Below are 20,438 nucleotides of genomic sequence, written 5' to 3'. Positions count from 1 at the left end.
GTTCCTCTCATTCTCTCCCGGTCCCCCTGGTTCCTGTTCTGTCCCAGTTCCCGGTCTCTCCCGGTTCCCCTCGTTCCGTCCCCGTTCCCCCCATTCTCTCCCGGTCTCCCCCGGTTCCTCCCGTTCTCTCCACGTTCCCATTCTGTCCCAGTTCCCCCCGTTCCGTCCCGGTTCCCCCCGGACCGTTCTCTCCCGGTCCCCTCCCGTCCCGCGGCACCTCCGGTAGCTCGGGCAGCGCCTCCGGCCCCGGCTGTGTTCCTGCCGGGATTTCCTCTTCCTTTAACCGTTCAGCCGCCCCGCCTGGGGGGCACAGCGGGGCCTTTTGGGGTGCTCAGCCCCCCTCCCAACCCCCCCTCAAAAACCTCCCAAAAACCTCAAACCCCCCTCCCAAATCCCCCACCCACCCCGGTGCCAGGCCGGTGCCACCCTCACCCCACAGAGCACCCCCTGCAACGGGGCGGGGACCCCAAAACGCTTTTGGGGGTGCTGGGAGAGATTTGGGGTGCTGTGAGAAGTGGGGGGATGCTGTTTTTGGGGTGCAGGTGGGTATATGGGGTGCGGACATCGATATTTGAGGCGCAGGCGGATGTTTGGGGGGTGCACGTGGACATTTGGGGTGCGGGAGGCAGTTTTGAGGGTGCACATGGATATTTAGGGGGAAAAGCGAGCATTTGGGGTGCAGAGGGTGGTGCACGGGGATATTTCGGATGCAGGAAGCCGTTCGGGGGCGTTCACACGATGTTTGGGGTGGAGCAGGGGGATTTGGAGTGCGGGCTGTGGTTCTGGGGGGTACACGGGGATTTGGGGCGCACGTGGATATTTGGGGTGCAGGTGGATGTTTGGGGGGTGCACATGGATATTTGGGATGCGGAAGGCAGTTTTGGGGGTGCACATGAATATTTAGGGTAAAACACGAGTACTTGGGGTGCAAAGGGCGGTGCACGGGGATATTTGGGGCGCAGGAAGCCGTTCGGGGGAGTTCACACGATGTTTGGGGTGGAGCAAAGACGCAGCGCGGTTTAGAGGGGCATTGGTGGGGCGGAGGGGGCGGCGTTCCGGGGCTTTGCCGGAGGTCTAGGGGGACTACAACTCCCAGCAGCCTCCGCGCGGCGCCATTTCCGGCGGAACGGGGTCGAACCAGAGCGGTGAGCGCGGGGGCTCTGGGGGAGTTCAGGGGGATTTTGGGGGGCTCAGGGGGCGAACACGAACGGGAGAGAGGTGGGGAAGGGGGTGCGTGAAGGGACGGGGCCGTGAGGAGGCGTTCGGGGCCTGGGGGTACTCCCCATGGTGGCGGCGGGGCACCCAAAGGGACTACAACTCCCACCAGCCCTCCCGCGCCGCCATTTCCGGCGGAGCCCGAGCGTCTGTGAGCGGCGAGCGCGGGGGCTCGGGGGACTTTTAGGGGGTTCAGGGGTGTTTTGGGGAGTTTTGGGGCGTCGACGGCGAACAGGAGCAGGGGGGGAGGGATGGGGAAGGGAGGGAGGGAGGAGATGGGGGCGTGGGGCCGGGGAAATGGGGCAGGGGAGGGGCGTGGGAAGGTGGGGGGCGTGGGAAAGGGGATCCGAGAGTGGGGCTGAGTGGGGAGGGGGCTGCAAGGGGGAGGGAAGTGAGTGGGGGACCCCCCAAACTCCTCCGAGCCCCTGCCCCTCGTACCTCCCACTCCTTGGACCCCCTCCCCACGCAGAGATCACCCCCGAGCCCCCCGGGTTTGGGGTTCCAGCCACACCGGACACCCCTGATTTTGGGGTTACAGCCACACCGGAATTTCCCCACTTTAGGGGTCCCAGGCACAGAGAACCCCAGGTTTGGGCTCCCAGCCCCACAGCACCCCCAAACCCGCTGATTTTGGGGTGCTAGCTCCAGCACACCCCCCGGTTTTGGGGTGCCAGCCCCCCAGTTTCGAGATGGACACGTCGGAGCCGGGCAGCGCCGCCGAGGATGAGGAGGAGAAGGTTCCAGATGTTCGGCCCCGCACCCGCTCCAACCCCGAGGGCGCCGAGGACCGAGCCGCGAGCGGGCCGGGCAGCGTGGGCAGCCGGGGAGAGGCCCCAGGGAACCGGGGAGAGGCTCCGGGGAACCGCAGCGAGGGCGAGGGGGAGGCGGCCAGCGCCGGGCACAGCCCCCCCGGGCAGCCTGGCACGGCTTGGCACGGCCCGGGCAGCCACGGGCAGCACGGCGAGGTGACCGTCAGAACACCGCGGGTCAACTGCCCCGAGAAGGTGGTGAGTGACTGGGAGGGACTGGGGGGGATTGGGGTGGACTGGGAGGGGATTGCGAGGGACTGGGATGGACTGGGGACACCCTGAGGGTCCCTGGGGACACTCGAGGGTCTCAGCTGTGCCCCTCCGCCAGATCATCTGCCTGGACCTGGCCGAGGAGATGGCAGTGCCCAAACTGGAGTCCTTCAATGGGTCAGTGCCAGGGGCTGCCAGGTGGTGTTTTTGGGGTGCCGGGTGGGTTCCTGGGGTTTGTGGTGTGTTTGGGGCGCCGGGCAGGGCTTGTGGTGTTTCTGGGGTTTGTGGTGTGTTTGGGGTGCCAGGCAAGGGCTTGTGGTGTTTCTGGGATTTGTGTGGTTTTTGGGGTGCCAGGCAGGGCTGGGTGGTGTCTCTGGGGTTTGTGGTGTGTGGGGTTTGTGTGATTTGGGGTTTTTGTGGTTTCTTGGGTGCCCTGAGCCCGTGCCCCGCAGGTGCCGCAGCAACGCCCTGACGGTGGCCCAGAAGATGATCGAGATGTTCGTCAGGACCAAACACAAAATCGACAAAAGCCACGAGTTCGCCCTGGTGGTGGTGAACAATGATGCCACCTGGGTGGGTGACACAGCCACAGCCACAGGGGGGACGGGAGGGCTGGGGTGCCAGGGGGCACCAGGCAGGGACAAGGACCGGGATGGGCACAGGGTGGGACAGAGATGGGCACAGGGAGAGGGGGTCTGGGGTGCCAGGAGGGGACGGGCACAGGGTGGGGACAGGGACCGGGATGGGCACAGGGGACTGGCAGAGGGGGCAGGGATGGGCACAGGGCAAAGGGACAGGGAGGGACACAGGGGCGGGCACAGAGGTGGGGACAGGGGTGGGCACAGAGCTGGGCGCAGGGGACAGGGTGGAGACAGGGCCAGTGCCAGCCCGGTGCCCCCGCAGCTCTCGGGGTTCACATCAGACCCGCGTGAGGTTTGCAGCTGCCTCTACGACCTGGACACCGTCGTGTGCCAGTCCTTCAGTATCCTGCCGTGCCACTGGGGTGTCCTGGGTGCCACCCGGGTGGCATCAGGGGGTTCTGGGTGTCCTGGGTGCCAGGGGAGGTCCCTTCTTTGCCACTGGGGTCCCTTGGGTGGCATTGGGGTGTCTTGGGTGCCACGGTGGCGCTGGGGGTGGCCCTGGGTGTGTCACAGGTGCCAGGACCAGCCTTGACTCCAAGCTCAGATCTGGATGGGCTCTTCAACCTCATGTGAGCACTGGGGGGGTTCCGGAACGTTCTGGGCGTGCTGGGGGGGGTGGCACCTGAGCCCTGTCCCCTGTCCCTGTGGCTGCCACCCTGACCCGGGGGTGCCGCCTGTCTCCGTCCCCTGTCCCTGTGGGTGCCACCCTGACTCTGTGGGTGCCACCCCATCCCTGTCTCTGTCCCCGTGAGTGCCACCCTGTCCTGTCCCCATCCCAGCCAGCAGAAGGTGGAGCTGCCGGTGACCGACAACATCCAGACCATCCCCCCGCCCTTCGTGGTCAGAACCATCCTGGTGTTCGGGCGCCCGCGCTGCCAGCCCCACTTCTGTGGGGGCGAGCACGTCAAGGTCTGGGACACCCCAAAATCCCCCGTGACACTGCAAAATCTGCCCATGCCACCCCAAAATCCCCCACTTCTGAGGGGGCGAGCACGTCCAGGTCTGGGACACCCCAAAATCCCCCCTGTGCCAACACCAAAATTCCCCCATTTCCACCCAAAATTCCCCCATTTCCACTCTCAAAATCCCCCCATGCCACCCCCAAAATCCCCCCATTTCCACCCCAGATCTCCCCATGCCAGCCCCAAAATCCCCCTGTGCCAGCCACAAAATTCACCATTTCCACCCCAAATCTCCCTCCAAACCCCCCAAATCTCCCCCCAAAGCCCCTAAATTCCCCCTTTTGTCCCCAGAAGCTTCTGCAGTGCCCCTATTTCTTCTTCGACGTTGTTTACATCCACAACGGGGTGGATGAAAAGGAAGACGAGAGCAGCTGGAAGGTAAAAGGGGACAAATTCCCCCAGATTTCCCCCAACTCCTCTCTTTCCCCCAAATCCTCCCTTTCCCCCTCCCCAAATTCCCCCTTTTTTCCCCTCATTTGTCCCTGTTTTTCTGTTTTTATTTTCTTTATCCCACAAAATTTCCCCCCCAAATTCCTCCATTTTTTTTGTGGGAAGGGGGGGGTTTGGAGAAGAAATGGGAGGGATTTTGGGGGGAAATTGGGGAAAAAAGGGGGGCGGGATTTTGGGGGGGGGGAGATTGGGCTAACAAAAGGGGGAAATGGAGTGGAAATGGAGGAATTTAGGGGGAATGGGGTGGGAATGGGAGGGATTTAGCGGGCAATGGGAGGATTAGGGGAAAATGGGGTGGGAATGGGATGGGTTTGTGGAGGATTTAGGAGGCCAAAGGACACTGGGGGATCACCAACAATGGGGTGACAAAACCACAGGATTTTGAGGGGAATTTTTGGACAAATCTAGAGGACAAAAAGAGGAGATTTCTCAGGATTTGAGATCAGGGCAAGCCAAATTTAACCCCTTTATGTCCCCATGTGTCCCCTCCCCAGGACATGTTCGGGTTTTTCGGCAGCCTGGACACCAAAGGCACCAACTACAAGTACGAGGTGGCCCTGGCGGGGCCGGCGCTGGAGCTGCACAACTGCATGGCCAAGCTGCTGGCGCATCCCCTGCAGCGGCCGTGCCAGAGCCACGCGCACTACGGGCTGCTGGACGGGGGGGACAGCCCCGAGGGGGAGGCCGCCAGCTGAGAGAGGGGACAGCCCCGCCACTCTCTGAGGGGACAGGCCCGAGGGCGATGCCCCCGCCTGAGGGGACAACCCTGTGAAAAACGCCAATCCCTCGTTTTTAAAATATTAAAAGTTGAATAGGAATGAAATGGTTCTAAAGCCAGCAATGTAATTAGAGGAATGCAGATTTGGATAACTGGGATTTAGGACTATAGGAGAGAGTAAAAACAAACGGACAGTATGGGTCCCTCTGTCCCAGCTCCATGGGGACATCCCGGAGTGACCATTCACCTCTGGCCACCACGGGTAGGGAGGGGACAGGGGATGGGGACAGGGACAGGGGACAGGGACATGCCAACGCTGCCCTGAGCCGCAGCCATTCCACAAATCCTCATTTTTTAACCCATTTCCAATAAGCCCTGGCCAAACCTGCCTCGCTCTCGCTGCAGGGGACACGGAGCTCCGTGCTGGGGACAGATGGGAACCTCAGCGTCCCAGCGGTCACCGAGGCCACCCCGGCTCGTCCCCGCGGCTAGGGCAGAGCCCTGTCCCCTGTCCAGCACAAACAAAAACCTATTCTGGGCCTTGACCTGCCACAAACCTCGGCCCACACGCGACAATTACGGTGTCGCCAGCAGTGCCACTGCCACATCCCGGCACGGCCACGGCCAGAGCGGGTCCTCCCGTCCCCGTCTGTCCCCTCCTGTCTCCTCTGTGCCTTCCTGTCCCTTCTGGTCCCCGCTGTCCCCCGCCATGGACCCCGCGGTGCCCCGGGCCACACTGAAGGTGCTGGCGCTGTGCGCGGCGCTGCTGCTGCTGGTGGCGGCGGTGACGGTGGCGGTGGCGCTGCTGCTGTGGCGCTCCGAGGCGCTGGGGAAGCTGCGCGGCTGCCGGGAGCGGGCGGCCAACGAGAGCCGGGAGCTCGGGGCGCGCCTGGCCGAGCTGGAGCGGCACCGGGAGCGGCTGCGGAGCGACGGGGACGCGCTGCGCCGGGAGCTGGCGCGGGCACGGGGCGACAGCAGCAGGGACAATGCCAGCCTCGTGTCCTGCCGCCAGCGGGCGGTAGGTGGCCGGAGGGATGGGGACAAGGAGGGGTTTGGTCCCTTTAGGGTGGAAAATGGGATGGGGACAACACTCCCTGTCCCTTCAGTAGCGTCCGCCGTCTCCACAGGTGGCCGGAGGGATGGGGACAAGGAGGGGTTTGGTCGCTTTAGGGTGGAAAATGGGATGGGGACAACACTCCCTGTCCCTTCAGTAGCGTCCGCCGTCTCCACAGGTGGCCGGAGGGATGGGGACAAGGAGGGGTTTGGTCGCTTTGGAGTGGCAAAGAGGATGGGGACTGCACCCCATGTCCCCACCGCAGTGTCCCCTGTCCCCTAAGGTGGCAGGGAGATGGGTACAAGGAGGGGTTTGGTCACTTTAGGATGGAAAATGGGATGGGGACAACACTCCCTGTTCCCTTAGTAGCCCCTCACACCTGTCTCCAGTCCCAGTAAGTGGCCAGAGGGGTGGGGACAAGGAGGGGTTTGGTCACTTCGGGATGGAAAGTGGTTGGGGACAACATCCCCTGTCCCCTCAGCAGTGTCCCCCGTCCCTCCCTCCCTGTCCAGCGGCCAAGCCCGGGGGCTGCTCCATCCCTGGGAGAATTCCCAGTTCCAGCCAGGAGGGTGAGCTGGGACACAGGCACAGCCACCTGGGGGGCGTAGCCGCCACCTCCCTGGAGGGACGCCCCAAAAAGAGAGCACCCCAAAAAGATGCTCCCGACTCCATCCTGGGGGGCACAGCCGCCACCTCCCTGCAGGGACGCCCCAAACCCGAGCCCTGGCGGCTCCCGGCCCGTCCCGCCGTCCCGCTCCCGGCGGGGCCGCTGTTCCCGGCTCCATCCCGGTAATTACCGGGTCCCGAGGCAGCGGCGGGGCCGCAGCTCCTGGGTTTGTCCTTCCCGGGTATTTTTAGCTGCGGTCGCAGCCGGGAAAGGGCCCGGAGGAAGAGCCGGGTCCCGCCGCCCCTCTCGGGCTCATCCGGCTGAACAATGGCCCGGAGAGGCTGGAAAATGTCCCCGTTTCCCGGGCAGGGCTCGGCAGCCTCTTGGAGAGCTCCTGTCCCCCTGTCCCCTCCCTGGCACCACCGGTGACACCCGCGGGCTGACCTCGGCCTGCTGGGACAGGCCATAGCTCCCCCAGGAGGAGTGTCACTTCAGGAAGGAGGGATTGTCCCCAAAGCCACATCCCCAACACTTTGAGGGACGTGATGGCAGGGGGACAGGCACCCAAGGCCACCAGGAGCAGGGGGACACTCAGGGACGTGGGTGACCTGGGGCTCTCCTGTGCTCCCCACCCTCAGGATGAGCCGTCCCTCCAGGGAGGGATTGTCCCCAAATTCATGTACCCCACCTTTGGAGGAGGATGAGTGGAGGACCCAAGGCCATCAGGAGCGTGGGGACAGTTTGGGGACAGGGGTGGCAGTGAGGCAAAGGAGCAGGAGGGCTCTGGCAGCAGAAGAAGAGTCGAGAGCGGCGGAGGGTGGAGAGGACACTGCTCACGGCTGTCCCCACCGGTCCCCTGTCCCCAGGCCAGGCTGGAGGCCAATGTCACCGCGCTGGGGGACGAGCTGGTGGCGCTGCGGCGCGAGCGGGCGCAGCTGGCAGGTGACAAAGCGGCGCTGCAAGGTGAGCTCTGTCCCCCCGCGGGGAGCCCGGCCCAGGGGGGCTGCGCTCCGCCCTGGGGTGACACCGGTGTCGCCGCTGTCCCCAGAGGAGGTGGCGCGGGGCGCGGAGCAGGCGCGGGAGCTGCGGCGGCGGCTGCAGGAGGCGCTGGAGGAGCAGCGGGAGCGCCGGGAGCGCCGGGACCGCTGCGAGGCGCGACAGAGGGAGCTGCAGGACAGCCTGTAAGGGCCCTGGTCCTTGGTGACACCCCTGTCCATCGGGGACACCCCCTGTCCCCCGGGATCATCCCCCTGTCCCTCGGGGACATCCCCCTCTAAGGTCCTTGTCACCCTCCTCAGGGTGGGCCGCCGCCAGAGCAGCCACACCCCCGCCCTCGTGACACCCTGTCCTGTCCCTCCCTCCTCATGGGGACCCCTCATGTGTCCCCCCAGTCCGCTCCTCCCCTTCCCTGTCCCTGTCCCCTTTTAGAGACGCCCTGTCCTGTCCCTCCTCCCCCTGGGGACCCCCGTGTCCCCAGCCGGGGTCAGGGCCACCTCCCAATGTGTCACCGCTGTCCCCACAGCCGGGACTACGCGGCCGAGCTGGAGATGCTGCGGCGGCGGGGCCGGGACAGAGGCAGCGGGCGCAGGTGTTCCCCGGGCCAGCGGTACTTGGGGGACCCGGGGAGGGGGGAGAGCCCGGACAGGGGGGGGACAGCCCGAGGGGACAACTCTGAGAGGGGGACAGACCGAGGGGGACAGCCCGGAGAGGGGGGACAGCTCGGGGAGGGGGACAATCCGGGAAAGGGACAATCCAGGAAGGTGTCACAACCCACGGACTGGGAAATCCCGCACGGGGGGATATCCTGGGAAGAGGGGACACCCCCGGGAGGAGGGGGCACCCCCGGGAGGAGGGGCAGCAAGGAGCGGCGGCTTCACCGCCCTTGTCGCCGTGTCCCCGGGGCAGCAGGACCCGTGCGGGACTCACTCCCCGTCCCTCCCCTTGCAGGAAGGGCTGAGGTCCCGCAGCCCCCCCGGCCACATCCCCGGTGCCGCGATGTCCCCAGCGCTGCCACCTGCGGGGCTGGCTCGGCCCCGGAGCCGCCAGCGCAGCGCGGGAGCCCTGGGGGTGGGACACGGGTCCTCATCCCATTGATCCCCTGATCCCATTGGGTCCTGATCCCATTGATCCATTGATCCCTGATCCCATTGATTCCTGATCCCACTGACCCCTGATCCCATTGGGTCCTGATCCCATTGATCCCTGATCCCATCAATCCCTGATCGCATCCCATGTCCTGATGCCATTGATCCCTGATCCCACTGTGATTCCTGGCCCCATTGGGTCCTGATCTCATCCCATGTCCTGATCCCAATCCTGATCCTGGTCCCGACCCCAATCCCAATCCCAATCCCGACCCCTTTGTGCCACCATCCCGTGTCCCACTCCTGCCGTGTCCCCATCGCAGCCAGACAGGGAACAGGGGGGCCCCTTCTCAGCTTTTTGGGGCAGTTTTGGCTCATCCCGGGCACGGATCTCCCTGGAATCCCCTCCGGGAGCTCCGGCCACATCCACGGCGCTCCAGAATCCGGGAACAGCTCGAATCTGGGGGATTTGGGGGAGATTGGGCAATAAAAGCTGTGCTGCTCACCAGGACATGTCCCTGCGCCGCCAGCTCGCTGTCCCCTGCTCCTCTGACCCCAACTGCCCCCTCCCCAAACCCAAACGTCCCCCTAAACTCCAGGGATTTCCTCTATCCCGAACCCCAAAACACTCCGAGGAAGGACTGGGGGACTCAAAGCCACACCCTGTCATGGGGCCACCGCCGGTGTCTGTCCCCTCACGGGGACACCGCAGCCACGGTGGCTCCGCCCAGCCGGGAGTGGCAGAGCCGGGGTTGTCACCGTGTCCGCACCCCGACCCCGCTCCCTGCGGGTCCCTGCGGGTCGGGGCGGCCTTGGGGACATGGAGGGGACTGAGCGCAGGGAAAAGGGTGGAGTTTGGGGTGGCATGGCTGAAGCGGGGGACAGTGCCCTTTGTCCCTCAGTGCCACCTCAAACCAGGCGTCTAGGGGTGTCGAGGTCCTGGCTACGGCCACTGTCCCCCTGTCCCCATCCCGTGGGGATGTCGCGATCCCCCAGCCCCGCCGGACGCCCGGGGGGTTCCGGGGGGGTCCGCGGGGTGTTCCTTGGGGTTCCGGGAGGTTCGGGGGGGCCGAACCGCGGGGCGCCCCGGGCGCTGACCCCTGGCCGGTGGCTGTTTCCTGCCCTGGCTGCCCCGCGTCCCTCGGGGACCGGGAAGTGTCTGCGATGGCCCGGCCGGTGTCGCTGCCGGAGCCATTCTCAGCTACCGCCGCTTCCTTTTCCTGAGCTGCAAATAACAGTGAGTCACCCGCGGGGACAGTGCCACCCCCGAGGGGGGACACCGCCATCCCTGACCTCCCCCGAGGGGGGACACCGCCATCCCTGGATCCCCCCGAGGGGACACTGCCACCCGCGCCCCCGAGTCGCCCGTGTCACCTTTGGGATGCTCCATCCCGGATCCCATCCCGAGGGCTCCTCGCAGCCTCCTGGGGCCCCACAGATCCCCTCCCATTCCCAAATTAACCCCTCCAATTAACCCTCGCCCTGATTAACCCATCCCCACACCGTGGGAATGCTGTTCCCAGTTCGGGGATGCCGTTCCCAGTTTGGGGGTGCCGTTCCCAGTTTGGGGATGCTGTTCCCAGTTCGGGGATGCCGTTCCCAGTTCGGGGATGCCGTTCCCAGTTCGGGGGTGCTGTTCCCAGTTCGGGGATGCCGTTCCCAGTTCGGGGGTGCTGTTCCCAGTTCGGGGATGCCGTTCCCAGTTCGGGGATGCCGTTCCCAGTTTGGGAATGCTGTTCCCAGTTCGGGAGGGCCGTTCCCAGTTCGGGGATGCCGTTCCCAGTTTGGGGTTGCTGTTCCCAGTTCGGGGATGCTGTTCCCAGTTCGGGGGTGCCGTTCCCAGTTTGGGGATGCCGTTCCCAGTTCGGGGGTGCCGTTCCCAGTTCGGGAGGGCCGTTCCCAGTTCGGGGATGCCGTTCCCAGTTCGGGGATGCCGTTCCCAGTTTGGGAATGCTGTTCCCAGTTCGGGAGGGCCGTTGCCAGTTCGGGGATGCCGTTCCCAGTTCGGGGATGCCGTTCCCAGTTCGGGAGGGCCGTTCCCAGTTCGGGAGGGCCGTTCCCAGTTCGGGGATGCCGTTCCCAGTTCAGGGATGCCGTTCCCAGTCCCCCTCCCCATGCCGAACCCTCGCAGGGCGGGGGGGCCGCTCTGGCCCCACCCAGGTTTGGGATTTGGGATCCTCCGCTGGGAGTGGCTCACGGGGACACCGGGATGTCACCTCTGTCCCCTCCCGGCGGCTCGGGGGGGATCCCCTGAGGGAACGGGGGGCTCGGGGAGGGGGCGGGACACTGGGATGTCGCCTCTGTCTCCTCCCGGCGGGTCGGGGGGCTCGGGGTGGGGGGGCCCGGATGCGTCGCTGCCCTTTGCACAGGATGCGGCCGCAGGAAAATCCAACTTTCCTGGAAACTCTCTTCAAAGTGCACCCAAGGATGCTGGGAAGCCACGGCAGAGCTGCTCCCGGTCCCTGTCCCTGTCCCTGCCTTCCCACGGGGGCTTCGTCCCCGCCTCACTCGGTGCCACCCGAGCTGTCCCCGTGTGCCACCCCCGTGCCACCCTCGGGGTCCCGCCCGGCACTCTCGGCGGGATCAGCGCTGCAATTCCCGCGCCAGGGGTGGGAATTTTGGGGCGGGAGGCAATTCCCGACAATTCTAATCAATTCCGGGCAATTCCAAACAATTCCAGGCAAAATCCAGGCAATTCCAGGAGCGCAGGACACCGAAATGGGATGGGGGGAATCGAATCCCGTGATTTTGGGGCGGGAGGAAATTCCAGGGATGCGCCGGGCACTGAAATGCGTTGCAAGGAATGGAATCCCACTTTTTTTCCCCCTCTCCACTCCAGGAGCAACAATCCCAGCAGAAGCTGCGCCCCGATCACCCGGCGGGATCAAATTCCCCGGAATTCCCGTGCCAGGAGTGGGAATTTTGGGTCAGGAGACAATTCCAGACAATCCCAGGGGCGCGCCAGGCACTGAAATTGGATGGAGGGAACGAAATCCCCTTTTTTTCCCCTCCACTCCAGGAACAACAACCCCAGGGCCCAGATTGCCCAGCGGGATTGAATTCCCTGCAATTCCCACGCCGGGAGTGGGAATTTTGGGGCAGGAGATAATTGCAGACAATCCCAGGGGCGCGCCAGGCACCGAAATGGGATAGAGGGAATGAAATTTCTTTTTTTTTTTTTCCTTTCCACACTTCAGGAACAACAAGCCCAGCAGAAGCTGTGCCCTGATAACCCGGCGGGTACCCGGGAGCATCCGGCACGGCAGGAAGGAGCCCGGCAGGAGGAAATATTAAATCCTGGGATATAAACACGGCGGCTGGAGCAGCCCCGCCCCGGCGCGGCCCCCCTGAAAAGCGCGGTCCCCGCGGGGTGGGGCGGCCAGAGCGGCGGCGAGGATGGAGAAGAGCAGCTTCGCCATGGCCAAGTTCGGGCTGGAGCACAAGGAGGCAATGCCGAAGCGCGACTGCGGTTTTTACCTCAAATACATTTTCCTTTTCACCTCGCTGATCCAATTCCTGATCATCCTGGGGCTCGTGCTCTTCATGGTGTACGGGAACGCCCAGGCGGGCACCGACACCCACCTGAGGCTGCTGGAGGAGCAGGTGCAGAGCCACTACCGCAGGATTGTCGCCCTGGGTGCCACCAACGCCAACCTGAGCCGCACGCTCAACGCCACCCTGAAGGACAGGGACAAGGTGCAGGGGATGGCGCTGAAGGCGCAGAGGGAGCTGGAGAAGTGTAACAGCAGCCAGGCCTCCAGCAGCATCCCGCAGGTGAGCCCGGGCTCCTGGAATCCCGCGGGAGGGTGGCACCGCCTGCGGGTGACGCTGCTGTCGCCTCCTCGTCCCTGCGGGTGGTGACAGCGAGGGGACCCCAGAAAGTGCCAGGGGGTTTTGGTCAAGGGGGTCCCAATCTTGGCGTTCTCTTCCTTCTCCTCCTCTTCCTCCCTGGAGCTCTCTCAGAGCCCCTGAAGTGGTGCCCGGGGATCCTTTTGGGATGATCTGACCCCTCTCCTCCTCTTCCTCCTCCTCCTCTTCCTCCCGTTGCCCTGGAGCTCTCCCAGAGCCCACGAGGAGATGCCGGGGGGTCCTTTTGGGATTCTCTGACCCTTCTCCTCCTCCTCCTCCTCCTCCTCCTCCTCCTCTTCCTCCCGTGCAGCTGCGGGAGCTCCTGTTCCAGCAGCTGAGGCTGAAAGAGTGCCAGGTGATCACCACCCTCATCAACAACACCTGCACGGGTAAGAGACACCCCCAGCCCCAAAAAACCCCTGGGGACCCCCAGCATCCCCTTCCTACTCCTTGGGGACCCCCAACTCTCCCTCCCCAACCTCCGGGGCACCCCCAGCACCCCCACATGACCAGCCCCAGGCCGAGGCGTCACCCCAAGCCATGGGGTGGCACCGGGGGGGACCCAAACCCCTGGATCCCAAATCCCCCAGAGCCAAACCCTGTCCCCCAACTCCCCCCAAGCTGAGAAGCTGCAGCTGCAGCGGCAGCTGGACCAGGCCAGCTTGTCCAAGAGAACCCTGGAGGGGAGCAGGCAGCAGAGCCAGGCCGAGCTGACCAAAGTGACCCGGGAGAAGGACAAGTGCCAGCAGGACCTGCAGAGTGCCAGGACCGAGGGCGACCTGAGCAGGATGGAGCTGGATGTGCACAAACATCGCTGCAGCTCCCTGCAGAGCGATGTGAGCGAGAAGATCCTGAGGGTTTTGGATCTGGCCAAGCAATACCAGTGCAAAGAGGCCGAGAAGGAGCTGGGGCAGATCCGGGAGCGCGTGGAGGAGCTGCTGCGGCGGCAGAAGGAGCGCGACTCGCTCTTTGTGTGGAGGAGCAGCTGCGAGCTGAGCGTGCAGCAGTGCCGCCACAACTGCTCCCGCGACACACAGGAGCTGCAGCAGAGGATCCAGGGGCTGGAGAAGCTCCAGAAGGACGGCGAGGAGGAGAGGAAGAGGCTGCAGGCGGACAAGGAGAAGGCGGGGAAGGAGCTGGAGGAGAAGAGGAAGGCGGCGGTGGCGATGGAGGAGTCGCTGCGGCAGCAGCTCGGGATCTGCATGGGGACCAAGGTGGGGACATGGGGCATTGGGGCATTGGGGACATGGGAACACGGGGACACGGGGCACTGGGGACATGGGGACACGGGGACATGGGAACACGGGACATTTGGGCACTGGGAACATGGGGACTCCCATGGGGACATGGGCACAGGCACCTCTGCACTGGGATTTTCCTTCCTGACACCAGGATTTTGTTTATGTGGGAATTTCCTGCTGGGGGCGGTGCCACCCCTGAGCACTGCCACCCCTGAGCAGCGCCCACTTTCCCCCCAGATGTCCCACCTGGACCTGCCGGGCTCGCGGGGGCCAGGCAGCGCCGCCCGCTCGAGCCCCTTCCCTGGCACGGGCACCTACATGGAGCTCCTGAAGAACCCGGCCACGCTGGGCACCATGGGTGAGTCCCGGGGGGACTGGGGACAGGTTGGGGAGTCACCATGTCCTCTGGTGCCCACCCCATCCCATGCATCCCATCCCAACCCCACAGATCCCATCCCATGGATCCCATCCCATCCCATCCCATCCCATCCCATGGCATGGATACCATCCCATGTATCCCATCCCAATCCCATGGATCCCATCCCAACCCCATGGATCCCATCCCGATCCCAGCAGGAATGCAGAACCCGGTGGAGCTCCAGCAGATGCTGCAGCTGATGGAGCAGTACACGGCCACCCTGAAGAACGCCAGGTGAGGGGACAGAGGTGACACCGGGCCACCCTCCCCGGGGCACCCAGTGCTCCTGGAGCTGCCCCCGACCTGATCCCACTTTTCCCACAGCGGATAATGCTGGAAAATCCCACGGAAAACCAGGAGAGCCGCCCAGGAGGTGCTTCCCGCAGCACGGATGGCAACCCCTGCCCCAGAGCCACCCTCCCTTTGTCCCCGTTTCCCCAAGCCCACCCCGCGTGTCCCCTCAGATGTATCCCTGCCTTTTGGCTGGAGCGGGACAACAGCCGGCCCCGAATCTGGGGACAACTTGCTGCTTTGTGTGGATGGAAATCCATGGAAAAACTGGGAATTTTGGGAGCGGGAATTCCGCACAGAGGGGTGGGAAATGCCCAAGGATGAGGGGCAGGGACGTCCTTGTCCCCCAAGGATGAAGGACGGCGGTGTACTTGTTCCCCGGCCCCGAATTTGGAGACAACTTGCCGCTTGTGTGGGTGGAAATCCATGGAAAAATTGGGAATTTTTGGAGCGGGAGTTCCATCCCAGCTCTGCAGAGAGGGGTGGGAAATGCACAAGGACGAGGCACAGGGATGTCCTTGTCCCCAGAGGATGCAGCACAGGGATGTCCTTGTCCCCAAAGGATGAGGGACCGTGCTGTCCTTGTCCCCCTGCCCCCCCCGGAGCGGAGCAGGGATTTATTCCCAGGATTTATTCCCGGGATTTACGGCTGCGTTTCCTGTGGAAAATCCTTTTCCTGCCCCGCCGCCCCTGCCCGCACGCCAGGCGCCACCGAGGCCTCCCAGAGTGTCCCTTGTCCCTTTCCCCATCCCAAGTGTCCCCCGAGCCGTGTCTGTGCTGGGAGAAGGGCACTGCCACCTCCTGCCACCCCTCCAAGGATGGCGATGCCACCTCCCCCCCCCACCTCCTGCCCAGCCCCAGGGTGGGACTGCGGTGACAAAGGTGACAAAGTCTCACTGTCCCTGAAGGTCCAGGGGGGCCTCAGGCACTGCCAGAGGATTTCCTGGAATTCCTCCATGGATAATCTCGGAGCACCAGGTGCTTCCCGAGCTCCCGGCTGGGTGGTGGCACAGGGGGCTGGCACAGGGGTGTCCCCAGGAGATGCCACCATTTTTGGGGTGGCAGAGCACCAGCAAGACCCCACATCTGCCACGGCTTGGGGGAATTCCGTGGATTGGGAGGGATCCCGGGGGTCCCAAACCCCCCACGCTAAATCCTTGGGGTCGGGGGGCACAGGGGTGTACCCCATGTCACACTGGGGATGGGAACACCCCAGACAGGGACACCGGGGGTGGCTTTTCTGCCCCTGCTCCTTGTCTGTCCCCCTGACCAGGAACTGGGACTTTTTCCGGGGGTTTTTCCCACATTTGGGGCTCAGGACACACTCCCAAGCACGGTCACCAGCGAGGGGACAACAGCAAAGCCACCAAAGGCACCACAGTTTAATCCCGGTGACACCCCACCCCACGGAGTGCCACCGTCACTTCCCGACACAAAAGTCCCTAAAAATGATATCCAGGACGTCCTCAGCGCCCACGTGCCCGGTGATCCTGCCCAGCTCCCGACGCGCCACCCGCAGCTGCTCGGCCGCCACCGCCAGGTCCCCGCTGTCCCCAAGGTCCCCAAAGCGCTCCAGGGCCGCCGCGCACGCCCCGAGGTGGCGGCTGTGCCTGCTCTGAGTCAGGCTGGGAGAGCCCAGGAGGGGATCCCCGCACCTGGAAAAGGGATTGGGAACAGCATTGGGAATGGGGATTGGAAACGGGAATGGGGATTGGGAACAGGATCGGGAAAGGGATTGGGAATGGGGATTGGGAATGGGGATTGGAAACGGGAATGGGGATTGGGAAAGGGATTGTGAATGGGGATTGGGAATGGGAAAGGGAAAGGGATTGGGAATGGGAATTGGGAAAGGGATTGTGAATGGGGATTGGGAATGGGGATTGGGAATGGGAATGGGGATTGGGAATGGGGATCGGGAATGGGGATTGGGAATGGGAAGGGGAAAGGGAAAGGGATTGGGAATGGGGATTGGGAATGGGGATTGGAAACGGGAAAGGGATCAGGAATGGGAAAGGGATTGAGAAAGGGATTGGAAACGGGAATGGAAAAGGGGATCGGGAATGGGGAAGGGGATGGGAAACGGGAAAGGGATCGGGCATGGAAAGGGGATCAGGAATGTAAAACCAGATCGGAAATGGGAAAGGGGATTGGGCAGGGAAATGGGATAAGGAATGGGAAAGGGATTGGGCATGGGAAAGGGATCAGGCATGGAAAGGACACAGGGCATGGGAAAGGGGATCAGGAATGGAAAAGGGGATTAGCCAGAGAAAGGGGAACCAGCCAGGGAAAGGGGGATCAGCCAGCCCCAAAAACCAGGATGAGGGTTTGGGATCCCCCCGGACTCACAGCTGTGCCAGCTGCTGTGTCAGCAGCTCCAGCAGCGCCTCCAGCCCCTCGCCCGTCTTGCAGGACAGCAGGGTGGCAGGGGGTCCCTGTCCCTGGGCACCAGTGGCACTCGGGGGCCCCCTGTGCCCCCCCAGCAGGTCAGCCTTGTTGAGCACCAGCACGCAGGGGGTGCCCGGGGGCGGCTCCAGCGCCGCCAGCGCCGCCCCCAGAGCCACCGGCGTGGGTGACACCGAGGTGGCATCCAGCACTGCCAGCACCAGGTCAGCCTGGCACAACCTGGGGACACACACAGAGCGATGTCACCTTCTGGCTGAGCTGTGGGGACCCCCCCAAAGCCTCCCCAAGGTCCCCAGAGCTCACCGGTCGCGTGCCCGGGCCACCCCCTCGCGCTCCACGGGGTCGGTGGCCTGGCGCAGCCCCGCGGTGTCACTGAGCACCAGCGGGTACCCCCCGATGTCCAGGGCCACCTCCAGCACGTCCCGCGTGGTGCCCACCGTGGGGGACACGATGGCGGCCGGGCGCCGACCTGGGGACAGCGGGAAAGCTCCAGGGGGATCTGGGAATGGTCCCAACCCCTCCGCGCCCGTGGGTGACACGATGGCCCGGGCACAGTGGGAATGGCTCCCTCTGGAGGTCCGGAACGCTCCCTTTTCCCCGAGCCCCACTCACAGAGCAGGTTGAGCAGGCTGCTCTTGCCCACGTTGGGGGGGCCGGTGATGACGGCCCGGACCCCCTCCCGCAGCAGCTCCCCCCGGCGCCCGTCCCGCAGATGGCCCCGGAGCTCCTGCAGCAGCGCCCGCACGGTGACACGAACTGCGGGGACACGGAAGGGTCAGCCCGGCTGGGGACACGGCGGGGACACGGCAGGGACAGCCCGGCTGGGGACAGCGGGGCCCGAGCCCCAGACTGGGGAAAAACACCAGGAGAGACCCCAGGTCCTAAGCCTGAAATCTGGGACAAAACACTGGAACAGACCCCGAGTCCTGACCCGTAAATTTGGGATAAAAAAACGGGGCAGAAGACCCCATGTCCCAGTCATGGGGACAAACAAGGACCTGGAGTGGCTGGATGGGACAAGCCCCCTCTTGTCCCCATCCCCAGTGTGCCACCATGGGGACACAGCCATGACATGGGGACAGCAGGGGCTCACCTTGGGTCAGAACCTCTTCCTCCACGTTGTCATCCTCGCTGAAGTCGATGTAGGCCTCCAGGTGGGCGAGTGCCTGCCATTGGGGTGGGAGTCAGCCCCGAGCTGCCGGCCACCGGGGAGGGCTCGGTGGCCACTGGGGAGGGCTGGGCGGCCCCGCAGGTGAGCCCCACCTGGGTGAGAGCGTGGCTCCAGCGCTGGTAGAGCCGGCCCAGGTCGCCCTCCATCTGCCGGAGCGCCTGGCGCCGCTGCGCCTCCGTCTCGGCCCCGATGAGGTCCCGCAGCCCCTCGGCCGCCGTCAGGTCCAGCTTGCCGTGGGCAAACGCCCGGCGGGTGAACTCGCCCGGCTCGGCCGGACGCAGCCCCGGCAAACGGCCTGGGGGGACACCGGGCACGGCGGGATGGAGGGGGGCCCGGGAAATGGGGTGGGGGGAGCAGGAGGAACCTCCGGGATCCCAAAGGAAAGGGGCAAGGGTACAGGGGGAAATGGGACACGGGAGGATCAGGCTGAATCCTTGGGCTCCCAGAGCGAAGGGGGAGGAGGGACGGGGAGGATCACCCGGCATCCCAAGGGGAAGCGGGAAAGGATCAGAGGGCTGGGAAAGGGGCAGGAGAGATGGCACAGGATCGGGAAGGGCTGGAACAGGGTCAGGATGGGATCAGGCTCACCCAGGGCCCGCAGCACCCCGCTGACCACGGCGGGCCCCCCGTGCACGTGCAGCTCGGCGCAGTCCTCCCCGGTGAAGCTGTGCGGCCCTGCGGGCACACGGGGCTGGGTGGGCACCCTGGCTGCCAACCCCCGCCCCTAAACCCCAGTTCATGCCCCCCGACCCCTACCCCGTGTCCCCAACCCCACATCTGTGTCCCCAAACCCCATTTCATACCCCCTGACCCCAGCCCCATGTTCCCAGACCTATGTCCCCACCTGGGAACCACACCACGAGCCCCCTGTCCAGGCTCTCGGCGGTCTGGGGGTCCCGGATGCGCCGCAGGGCCATGACCCGGGGCGGGGGCTCGGGGGTCCCGGTGAGGCTGCGCAGGGCGGCCCCGCTGCCCGGCCCGCTGGCCCGGATCACGGCCACGCCGCAGCGCCCCGGCGCCGAGGACAGCGCGAAGATGGTGTCACCTGTGCCCCGGGTGGCGCCTGTGCCCGCCGCGGGTGGCACCGCCGAGCTCAGTGCCCGCGCACACCTGGGGGATGGGGGGGCATTATGGGCACGCCCGGTGGGCACGGAGGGGGCGCGACCCCCGTGTCCCCGGCCCCGTGGGGATGAGACCCCTCCCCAGGTGTGTGCTGACCTCAGGTGTTCCCTCCCCAGGTAAGACCCCTCCCCATGGACCCCCTCTTCCAGGTGAGACCCCACCCCAGGTGGGACCCTTCTGCACGTGTGCCCCCTCCCCAGGTACCCCCAAACCCCGGCTCACCCACTCCCGTACCCGCGCACCCCACAGGCACCAGCGGTGTCCTCCCTGTCCCCGTGTCCCCTCCGTGTCCCCTCTGTCCCTCTGACCCCCCCGTCCCCTCACCTGCCCCTCGCCGCCCTCATGGCCCCGCTCAGCGCCATCGCTGCCCTCCCCGCGCCCGCCTGGCCCCGCCCACCGTCGCACGCCATTGGTCAAACCTACCGAGGGGGCTTAGTCATAACGGTAATTCTGCTTCTGATTGGTTAATAACTTGCAAAGCCGCCAAACCGGCCTCAGCGCCCCCGCCCATTAACGCACGCTATTGGTCAAAACATATTGAGAGGCGGGGCTAACGGTGAAACACGGCTTCTGATTGGTTAAAACGCAAAGATCACGGCACGCTGGTGAAGCCGCGCGAACCCCGCGGTTCCGCCCGGTCCCAGTGACAAACATTATTTAAAATCTTATAAGATTTGATATCTATTTATATTGAGAGAAAATCTAAAAATTTATAAATTTTATTAAGAGATAAAATCCGGCGCTGGGGTGCTTGGCTATTTGCTTGATATTTCTATTTTTATATTTTTAATTAATTAATTTTTATTTCTATTTATTGATATGAATATGCAGGTACGCCCTGTAAAGGATCAGTCTGTAGAGAACATGTTTTAAGTTAAATTAATATAAACATAAATATAAACATAAACATAAATAGAAATAGAAATAGAAATATATTGAATATATAGTTTTGTGCAAATAAATAATATATATTTAATATATTTTTATGTATATAAATAATATATATTTAATATAGTATAGTAGTGGTTTTGTATTAAATATATATAATTTTTATATAAATATAAAAAAATATAAAATATATGTATATTTATTTAACTTAAACCATATTTTCTATAGACTCCATTACAGAGGCTCATGCAGATTTATAAGAGTTTATCTTAAAATAGTTCTTTGCATTTAGACATTTTTTTGCT

The 20,438-nt window shown here is 63.7% G+C and overlaps 4 protein-coding genes across 5 annotated transcripts in view; 2 read left to right on the top strand and 2 right to left on the bottom strand.

The window, feature by feature from the left end:
- Positions 1-1,630: 1,630 nt before the first annotated feature.
- BABAM1 (BRISC and BRCA1 A complex member 1) lies at positions 1,631-5,188 on the top strand. Of its 2 annotated transcripts, none has more exons than XM_054286627.1 (8): positions 1,631-2,222; positions 2,353-2,411; positions 2,687-2,807; positions 3,138-3,216; positions 3,420-3,444; positions 3,655-3,784; positions 4,132-4,215; positions 4,782-5,188. In XM_054286627.1, exons 1-8 carry the CDS (start codon positions 1,905-1,907, stop codon positions 4,980-4,982), a joined length of 1,017 nt encoding a protein of 338 aa, XP_054142602.1. In that variant the 5' UTR covers positions 1,631-1,904; the 3' UTR covers positions 4,983-5,188. The 2 variants fall into 2 exon arrangements, with proteins under 2 accessions (XP_054142602.1, XP_054142601.1); XM_054286626.1 differs by having other exon boundaries at positions 1,633-2,222; positions 4,129-4,215.
- A 3,782-nt stretch (positions 5,189-8,970) lies between these two features.
- Positions 8,971-20,438, bottom strand: part of GATAD2A (GATA zinc finger domain containing 2A) — an 85,352-nt gene continuing 73,884 nt past the window's right edge. The window contains exon 13 of the transcript XR_008483761.1: positions 8,971-8,982. The gene's annotated coding sequence lies outside the window, so the exon portion shown is untranslated. The remainder of the gene's footprint in view (positions 8,983-20,438) is intronic.
- PLVAP (plasmalemma vesicle associated protein) lies at positions 12,147-14,682 on the top strand. Its single transcript, XM_054286658.1, has 6 exons — positions 12,147-12,524; positions 12,910-12,988; positions 13,221-13,813; positions 14,078-14,198; positions 14,417-14,492; positions 14,583-14,682. Exons 1-6 carry the CDS (start codon positions 12,147-12,149, stop codon positions 14,587-14,589), a joined length of 1,254 nt encoding a protein of 417 aa, XP_054142633.1. The 3' UTR covers positions 14,590-14,682.
- On the bottom strand, positions 15,931-19,613 carry GTPBP3 (GTP binding protein 3, mitochondrial). The gene is made up of 9 exons (XM_054286657.1): positions 19,570-19,613; positions 18,968-19,233; positions 18,712-18,798; positions 18,216-18,418; positions 18,046-18,118; positions 17,565-17,708; positions 17,256-17,421; positions 16,896-17,171; positions 15,931-16,204 (listed from the first exon to the last, which is right to left on the bottom strand). The coding sequence occupies exons 1-9, from the start codon at positions 19,605-19,607 to the stop codon at positions 15,970-15,972; spliced, it is 1,488 nt and encodes a 495-aa protein (XP_054142632.1). The 5' UTR covers positions 19,608-19,613; the 3' UTR covers positions 15,931-15,969.

The sequence above is a fragment of the Melozone crissalis genome, unplaced genomic scaffold, assembly GCF_028551555.1.
Source record: "Melozone crissalis strain CALT ecotype California unplaced genomic scaffold, PUWL_Pcris_2 ptg000054l_1, whole genome shotgun sequence".
Classification (NCBI taxonomy): domain Eukaryota; kingdom Metazoa; phylum Chordata; class Aves; order Passeriformes; family Passerellidae; genus Melozone; species Melozone crissalis.
The sequence above is the reverse complement of the archived record's forward strand: the minus strand, read 5'-3'. Positions and strand labels throughout refer to the sequence as shown.